Genomic DNA, 9,744 nt, shown 5'->3' on the forward strand with positions numbered 1-9,744 from the left:
ATGCTAAGGTGGTAGGCCGTACTAACCCCTAGCCCTGGCCTCCACCTAGTCTGACTGTTCACTACAAAGCTGCAGTGCTAACAAGAAAATAAGCTGACTGTCCTGGGGATTTTATCCCATATCCTTTTGACCTTTACCTACTTCATCTGGAAACCCTCTATCCCAAACAGCCTGTCTGAAAACTTATCATCAGAAGTTTCTGATTCAACATAAGCAAATCCATATCCTTTACCTCTGCCTACTCTCAGTGAGGCTTCTCCTGCTCTCAGGAGACATACACGCCCCACGCCCCAGCAGGGCGTCCTTCAAAAACAATCTCTTTTCACACATAACCATGCAGAGAGGGCACAGATGCAGTGCTGCGCTACAGAAGAGGCCCCTGGGGAATTTGGAGGATATTTGGTTTACTGATCAATAACCACCTTCCAGTGGGTGACAAATACAGAATTACAGGATCAACTAAGGTGGGTATCTTCGGAAAGCTCCCTGCTAAAAACACGCCAGGTGTTCACCGGGGTAAAGAGCAGCTCTTTCGGAACACTGGCATGTTCCAGATGAGTATGCTCAGGACCAAGAGGTCCTGAGTCAGAGTCTAACTCCTTTAATGAGGAAACAATTAACTGACTGGATTTTAAAGGCAAAAAGAAAAAGGGAAAAAACTCAAACCAGGCATCATCATGGCAGACTTGGTGTATGTGAGTCTCTACTACAAGGTCAGGTGTAGCGCACGGCAGAGCAAAAGGCTGAGGTGTGGCGTGTGGAGAGAGGGAGGAGGCAGGATCAGTTTCCTCTGAACTCCATCAGCTTGGCAACGTGATGCGTGGCCCGGTGTGCAGGGCAGGGCTGACGGCCCCAGGAGGCTGCCTAATCTTCTAGGAGCCCTTCTTTGAACAAAACACTTTAGGATGGGGGGGGCATCTAGAACACCATTGCTGATAAATTATGTCTCTTAAAACTCCTCTTTGCTTCATAAAGACTGATTCAGTATAGCTGACCCTTTTAAGTATAGAATAAGACATACACTGAGTGATGGGAAAGGACACCATATATATTCCAATGTAATAATATATGGCATGAGTACTAACTCACTCCTGAGAAAATTCTCCTTAGCTTAGAAAAGACATCCTTCATCAAGCTGCTGGGAGAAAATGCTGCAATGCACCAAAGCCTTTAGCCCGCATTCCCAGACCTAGCCTGCGTGCAGCTCTCAATCAGTAAGGGCAGACGGGGGAGAGGAGGGGTGGAGTAGGGGGAGGAGGAGGAGTGTAGGAGGGGAAGGAGATGTAGGGGTGTGGGAGGGGGAGGGTGCAGTAGGAAGGGGGAAGGAGGAGGAAGGGGAGGAGGGGTGTAGTTGAGGAGGAGGGGTTCACTTGAGGAGGAGGGATGCAGTTGAGGGGGAGGGGTGCCAGAGGAGGAAGAGGAGGAGGAGGACAGGCTGCAGATCAGGCGAAGGCAGAGCTTCTACTGAGGGTCATAAATGGGCACGGCAGTCGCGCTCTCACCACCAGGTCAGGTGGCGTGTGATCAGGCTGTGCTGCTCTGGCAGGGTGGACATGTTCAAGGGAGATGACCTGGACACTCACTCCAAAGTGGTTTTTTTGAAAGAAACGGAACTGACTCAGGCTGTGGTCTGAGAAACCACCTTTTCTCTTTACAGGTAATGCCAACTCATCAGTCACAGCGGCAACATAAAATGCATTGCTACTAGAATTTTAAAGCCCAAGAAGAGGTTGCCCGAGTCTTTAGTTACAGTTAAGAACCAAGACAAAGAGATCATTTATTGTTCCTGTTAGTCAAGAAATCATTTCCTATCAAAATACACACCACCTTGGTAACGGAAAACGAGACCCTGTACACTTCCTTAATTTCACAGTCAGCAGCACTTCTCGGTCACCACGGATTTCTCAAAGGAAACATGAGTATTTTGTGTAGGCAGAAATCGGGAGGTGGAGTACAAAGCACAGCTATAAATACCACCAATCATTCTGCGATGTGCACCCAACCCCTGAAATACTAAAGGGCTTAACCATTCAACCACTGTGATTACAATGAATCCATGTGGACTGCTGAAGCAAGGGTTGCAGGAGGCGGCGGGGTGGCTGGTCAGACCCTGGGCTCTGGCTCTGGACCTAACCATCTTGGGAGAGAGCTGGATGGAGTGTCATGGTTACTAAGTAATGGAGAAAAGGAATAATTTATTAAGCAGAATGGAAAACAGAAAATAATGTTTTCTAAAACAACCTTGAAGCTGTTTTCCCAATTCTGGGCCTGGCGTTTTGGTTTTGTTATCATTGGCCTAACATCAAACTTTCTACCAGTTACAACACTTCTTTTAGGAAGACTTTAGCCAGTCTTATTTCCCAAACACTACCATCTCTCTATTGTACATTCCTGCTCTAGAGGGGCAGAGTCATAAAAATGCAGCTACTCAGCGAGTCTGTGAAGGAGCCTAGAGGTGCACGTGGGGTTGAAAGAATGCCTGCCCCAGAGAAGCGCAGCACCCCCTTCCGGGCAAGGGCTCCACCTGCCAGCGCTGGAGGCAGGGGATGGAGGTATCCATTGAGAAAGACAGCGCTGGTCTGCACACACTCACCTTCTCCCCCTCACTCACTCACTAGCTTCTCTGCTTTAAAAGCCAAGCACATTACAGGATGACACCTACAGAGACCCCTCTTAGCAGGGAGGTCTGGCAACACCCTAGGTTCTCACCAAGAAGTCAACAAGTGCTGGCAGGACAAAGGGCAGCAGGCATCCCTTGGAGCAAATGAATAAGAGGGTTTTGGCGGCCACAACAAAAAACACACTTTTTAAATTTAAAAGAAGAAAAAAAATGGTCCCTTAAATTAATTTAGGGTAGATTATTATTGCCTTTCTGAAGATACACAAAAACTCTTTTCTAAACTATCTGTGCAGAGGTGGCCAAAGTGGCCTTCAAAGGTGCCCACCCTTGCCTGTGCTTAGTCAGGGAGATTTGGCTGGACGGAGCATGGATGGATCAAAGTGCAGAAAGAGAACGCGTGTCTCCTCACTCATCACTAAAGAAATGAGAATGGCACAGACGAAGGAGAACAGCTTTTCTGAGTAATCTTCTTGCTTCCTAAACCCAGGAGTGTGACTGCTACCCCAAAGCCCATGTTTCTGACTGACAATTCCAAACTGAAGGTAAGATAGTAAGTCCTGGAGACTGTCACTGTCTTCCTCCAAGGGATCTCCTGACCCCTAGAGGGGGGGTTCACAGACACATAGAGGCAGGGGGTTGGTCTTGGCTTCCGACTTAACCTAGCACTTAGAGCAATTCCAATGAGCTGGTACTCCAAGCATCAGCTATTCCTGAAAGGACCACTTTCTGGCAGCCTGTCCCAGATCTAGGCTACCCAAAACATAATGGGGAAATTACCATCAAGCATTGGTAAGCCCTAAGTCTCAACAGATCTTCTGAGTTTACTCCATAATTCACATGATTACCAAGGGGTACACTGTTCACGGCAGGAAACTATCCATGATCATGTCTACAGTGAATGTTTGTTAAGAGACTTTGCTAAATTTTGGTGAAAGATTTTATGGTCTAAAATCCCTGAGTGTTAATCTGTTTAACTGCACTCACTATCTTCACATACATAATTGTGTAATATAGGAATCAGGTCTGTTTAAATCCTCTACTTGAAAATCCCATTTAGCTCATAGGAAAAGCTTTTTAATGAAGACGACTTGCTTGCAATTAAGAATTTGCTTTAACACTACCTTTTCTGCTCTCAGCCATTCCCAAAATAGCAGAATTCCTTCCCATTACTCTCCTTATTCTGAGCATACAAGACACACACGCTTCCAGAAGAGTTGAAAACAAGAGACAGTGCTGCCTAGGGCCGTCTGTGAAGCAGATGTTCAGAGAAATCCTACAGGAAAAGACGTGCAAGAGTTGCTTTTTTTTTTAAAAAAAAATCTATGTCCTTCCATCTATCAGGCAACACAGAGTACACTTCAATCAAGAAAACTAATTCCCACCAACTACAAGTGACCCTGGCAGGGACATTACAGCCTCCAAATAGCAGAGATGTGCCTGGAAAGATGGTCCTCAATGCTGTCAGTTCCTGGTCACATTTGGAATCTGGGATAAAGGTCTAGGGCAACATTCAGAGCCAAGAATCACGGGGCAAAGGTCTGTGGTGTTTTGACCAAGGCAATGTCTACTTTGCTTCCCAAAAGAACTGCATTTCACTCATTTTTGTTCCCCAAGGATCTGATAACTTCCCCAATTTCCTTCTTGAATTCCTATATTCTTGCCTGACATTTGCTCACATCCTAAAGCTTCCACCTGGATTGTGATCGGCCCTCCTGGCCCCACCCCTTACGATCACCAACATTTCCGCCAAGTCACGGAGGATCACAACTGCATAAACCTTAAGAGCTCCGGAGTTAAAAAAAAGAACAAAAATGAAAAAGAAATCCTTCCTTTTATCTTCCCCCTCTCTACATTCCCTTCATCACTGCGCCCACCTGAAGGAGAATTCTAGCTGCCTATAACCAGCCACAGAGTTGGTATCCATAAAAGAGGAAAATTGGGTTTCCATGGCACATGGCTCCCAGTCACAAACTCAGGAGTGTCACTGCTGGGAGGTGCCAACTACTTGTGTTCACCAATAGGACTATGAATAAATTAAAGTTGTCTGAGACAGTGCCCTCCGCAGAGCTGGCCGCCTCACGCAGAGCCTTCCCAGTCACCCTGAGGTTCCACGGAGCCATTGGTCACCTTCTTGACTTTCTTCATGTTCTCCATCACCCCTGACGTTGTCACCCTAAACAAGAAAACCAAAAAGACAATTAGAAACATTCTCCTAGTCTCGCAGTAAAAGGCCTTCTTTAACAGAGCATGGTGATTAGGGGTGAAAATGATGGATCTGGAGTCACACAGATTATTTGCGTCCTGACCTGCTTCTCGCTACCTGTGTGATGGTGGTGGTGCAGTGTTAGCTGCTGTCAAGTCAATGTAGAGTCAAGTTTGGCTCATGGTTGCCCCATGTGGAGCAGAACTGCCCCAGAGTTCTCAGGTTCCTCTGGATGGATTCTGACCCTTAACCACTTGCACCATCCAGAAGCTTCTGTCACCTGTGCAGCCCGGGGTGGGTGAATCGCTGATCTCACTGTGCCTCAACATGGTAAGTAATACGTGTTTCCCAGAACAGTCACAAGAAAAAAAATTAGTTTCTCCAATTTACCCAAATCAGTCATTATCAGCTGTAACTATGACAATGATTAATCCCTTTGTCCTGCCCTCTAGGATTTTTACAGTGCACATATACATAACCACTATCATTCTAAGATCAAAATCTGTTTCATAATTACCATTCAGAAAAGAAAATGACAGTGGGTCATTTCAGAATCATGGGACAGAACCAAAGAGCTCTGGAGGAACAGATGAAGAGCCGGCTGTGTACTGGAAATCCAGGCCCTCCACTCCCACTGTGAGCTGCACTGGGCAAGGACCTTGTTCTATCTGCTGGCACCACAGAAGATACCACTTAATGAGCACACTGACCATGGGGAAAACTTGGCCCCAGACAGCATGAGATGCTAGGCCAGGCAGCCTTTTCCATAGGAATGAATGCCATCTCCTGAGAGGAGGTCTATGAGGAGATAATTTCTTGCCTAACAAAACTGGGCAGATTCTAAGGATTGTGAAATTGATGAGAGAGATGTATGACTCTGCACCAGGAGAAACCAAGAAGAGATACTATCTCAAGTATCAAAACTCACCAGGCCCAGCATCCCTAGTTAAGCTCAACAATTGAAGCAAGTATGCTCCCCACCATTACAGAGCAACAAAAATTCCTTAATTAGCCACCCAAACAGATATATGCACACCCATGTTTATTGCTGTGTTGTTCATAATAGCAAAGAGATGGAAGCAACCCAAGTGCCTATCAACAAACAAATGGCTAGAGAAACTGTGGTATATGCACACAATGGAATACTATACAGCACTGAAAAAGAATGAACTCATAAGTATTCTACAAAATGGGTGACACTGGAGGATATTATGATGAGTGAAATATTCCAGTTACAAAAGGATGAATACTGCCCTGTAATAAAACAGGACTGACATGGGTATTGAGAGGAAATTAAGAAGAGAAGGGATAAATAATGAACATTGCATTGAAACAGATTAGGGAAAGAACTGTCTAAAAGAAATACATGATTAGGTATAATCTGCATGACAACAGTCCAGAATAAGAGGTGCATAGCAAAGTGGACTGGACAACAGGGGAAGTGAGGAAATTGTACAACAATGAAAGAATCTTTTCAAAAAGAAAAGCGAACTGGGGGGCAGGACAGGGAGGAAAATGTACAACAATGAATGAAAGTAAATTCAAGTTTTCTGTAAACTTTCACTAAAATAGAAATAAAATAGTTCTTAATTAGTATAAAAAACTGAACCAATTCAATATACTCAAGGACACTACTTAGCCTCCCAATGACAAAATTCTTTTATCTAAATATAATAATGCTTTGGCCCTGAACATAATACATCGCGAGTTTCTCAATCTGGGTCTAATGATACATAAAGGTTTTTCACAGAGCAGAGAAGAAAATGCTCCCCTTTCCTTTAATCTGCTACCACAAGGCTATGGTGAAGCCTCGAAGTTGTCCAGTGTTCCTCCAGAGTGTTGACTTGTCTCAAGTAAGAGTGCTTCAGGACTCTTTGACAAGGACTGTAAAACATCTCCTACAAGGGAAGGGTGCCTCGCACAACAAATGCAGGGTCACATGCTGGTCCACAGCTCAGATCTGACCTCAAAGAAGAGATCCTATTTCCCCCCAGAAAGAATGGGACTGACAGAGTTGTTTCCACAGTGACTCCATCCAGGGAGCTGGGGCACCTGCACGCTCAGAGAACCTCAAGTCTTTGCAACTTCAACACAGACAAGCCCTATGTTTCTCTACAACTGCTCAAATCAGAAAACAGAAGCAATCTGACAGAAACCCTTCTTATACTAATGAATTGTACAATTACAGCACCTTGTGGAAAATGCAGCTATGAAGAGAAGATGAGAAGCAGAGCATGTGCTGAGGCTGGGCAGCAACACACGCTGAGAACAGGATGAGGTTTCAAGAGCTCTCTGGAAGGATTCTTTTCTACTTTTCTTTCCTAAAGGAAAAGATCCCTCCCAGACTGGAGACCAACTGAGAAAACAACGTCATCCATCATGACAGCCTCTGCACTCGAGGCAAAGAAGAGGAGGCAGTGCTGCAGGACCAGATGACAGCATGGAGCTGGTCAACAGGAGGTGGGCACGGGGATAAGGACAAGAAGAGAGGAAACACGCAAAGGCATGGAAGAAACAAAAGACAGTTTTGTCAGCAGTTGGGAGTGCTGGACCCCTGCAAACTTGGCCCTGATGAGTCTCCTTGTGGCTGAAGTTTCGGACAATACAACAGTGATGGGACAAGACCCGGGTTAGACCAGCACTGGGAGCCTCCCCCGCAGTCACATGGAGGTGGCACCGCATCAACCTCATAGCTTCCCAACTGATTCCGTGGGTGCCCTACCTTAGGTGTAAACACTGAAGGCGGCCAAATAAGTGAGGAGCCAACATCTGAACAGCAGTGTACACCAGAGGTAACCATTCAACTCCCTGGAACAGCAGGAAGGTCTCCTACAGAGCTTAAACTAATTCAAGAGCAGTGGTCATTTTCAGACAAAAACCAAAAGGTGTCAGTCTGGTCAGAGCCTCCGGGAGTCGCAAAGATCACATCAGTCACTCTGGAGGGAGAGAGCAAGGGCTAGGTGGGGGCGAGACCTGCCCATCTTACCTCTGCTCATCATCCCTCCTCTGCCAGGCAGGTTCCTTCTCATCATGGGATGCTGTCTTGACTGCCCAGCTTGGCTCTTGGCTCCAGGCACATATCGTGACCCCAACAGAAGGGCAGAAACAGCACACCTGGAGGGCTCTCCATCCCCTACGGACCAGGAGGCAAGACTCAACCTCCCAAAGGTCCTGCCCCCACAGTGTGGCTTCAGATAAGGAAGGTGAGAACCCACAATCCAGCATTTCAACATCAATCAACAATCTACAATATCTGTGCATGGCCAGGGTTGGAATTACACGCTCCCGTTGCGAGGCCCTAGTGATTAAGACTTATTAGGAAGAAATCTTTACAGATCTGTTTGGGGGTGTGTGTACATATGTGAGACGAATTCTGATGGCATTATGGTTAAGGCATTTTGCGATCCCAAAGGTCAGTGGTCTGAACCCACCAGCCACACCTCAGGGGCAGTCTGCTTCCATAAAGATGTACAGCCTTGGAAACATTCCACCTCCTCCTTCAGGGCCACTATCAACTCGATGGCAGGTGTCTAGTTTTTGGTTATGTGTGCATGGAGGAGCTGCTGAAAGTCACAAGGGAATTTCTACCCATAAAAGCAGCTCTGCTCCGTTACAGGGATCAGAGTTAGTTGTTTTCTTTAGGAAATACCTAGCAATGTGCAGAACACTACAGAGTGCTAAAACTGTCTAGAAAACACAAGTAAGGGCTCTGCTTGCCCCTGGCTAGCCCAGGTTATTTCTGGAGGATCCAGGAGATACCACCCAGGATCACCACTTTCCTAAGCAGAAGAGGGAGGGTGAGGGGGATGACAGCCTCAGGTGGCCATCCTGTCCCGAGAAGCTGCAGTTTACAGTCCTCGTGCTCATCTGCAGATATGGACACACCAGGCTGATGAATGGAGGCCCTACTGCAAGCACCCTTATAAATTAATGGAACATTCTCAACAAGAAATCTCTTAAGAACTTCTTTAAAACAACCTCCTTGCTGATTTCAAGGAGCTTTACTTCAGATGGGTCTTACATGTCATGTGTTGCTCAGTGCCCTCTATCCTAATTTCATAAACTTCTTTATCACAGATTAAAACAGGCCTACTGAAGAGACTCTGAAAATTGCACTGGAGCGCAGAGGAACCAAAGCACAGGAAGAATTCAAGATACTAAAGAGTTGAATAGAAGATTTCAAAAGGCAGCAAAGGATGACAAAGTAAAATGTTACAATGAAATGTGCAAGGAGTTGGAGTCAGAAAATCAAAAGGGCTGAACTCGCTCAGCATTTCTTAAGCTCAAGGAAGTGAAGAAAGAACAAATTCAAACCTCGAGTTGCTATAATCAAGGATGCTTTCAGCAGACTGTTAAATGATCCAGGAAGTATTAAAAGAAGATGGAAAGAATATACTGAGTCACTGTATCAAAAGGAATTGGCAGACATAGAAGAATTTCATGAAACAACATATGAGCAAGAGCCTATGGTGATGAAAGAAGTAGTTCAGGCTGCTTTGAAGGAAATGACAAAAAATAAGGCCCCAGGAATAGATAGTATCCCAACTGAGATATTTCAGCTAACAGATGCTGCCCTGGATGTGCTCACCAAGTTGTGCAAGAAATCTGGAGAACAACCACTTGGCCAACTGACTGGAAGAGATCTTTATTTGTTCCCATCCCAAAGAAAGGTGACCCAACAGAGTGTGGAAATTATAGAACAATCTCATTGATTTCACATGCAAACAAGATTCTACTGAAGATTATCCAAAAACGACTGGAACAGCACATCAGCAGAGAACTGCCAGAAGTCCCAGCTGGGTTTAGAAGGAGTTGTGGTACTAGGGATATTGTAGCTGATGTTAGATGGATCTTAGCTGAAATCAGGGAATACCAGAAGAATGTCTATCTGTGTTTCATTGACTATGCAAAGGCATTTGAC

General features: G+C 45.6%; 1 protein-coding gene across 1 annotated transcript in view; it reads right to left on the reverse strand.

Annotated features, from left to right (window-relative positions):
• Positions 1-4,647: 4,647 nt before the first annotated feature.
• The window catches only part of GPR107 (G protein-coupled receptor 107), a 109,595-nt gene continuing 104,498 nt past the window's right edge, over positions 4,648-9,744 (reverse strand). Inside the window, exon 18 of the mRNA XM_006892457.1 lies at positions 4,648-4,793. Coding sequence (XP_006892519.1) covers positions 4,697-4,793 — 97 coding nt within the window. The 3' untranslated portion in view covers positions 4,648-4,696. The remainder of the gene's footprint in view (positions 4,794-9,744) is intronic.

This window comes from Elephantulus edwardii, unplaced genomic scaffold (genome assembly GCF_000299155.1).
Source record: "Elephantulus edwardii isolate Elephantulus edwardi_28Jun2011 unplaced genomic scaffold, EleEdw1.0 scaffold00116, whole genome shotgun sequence".
NCBI lineage: Eukaryota > Metazoa > Chordata > Mammalia > Macroscelidea > Macroscelididae > Elephantulus > Elephantulus edwardii.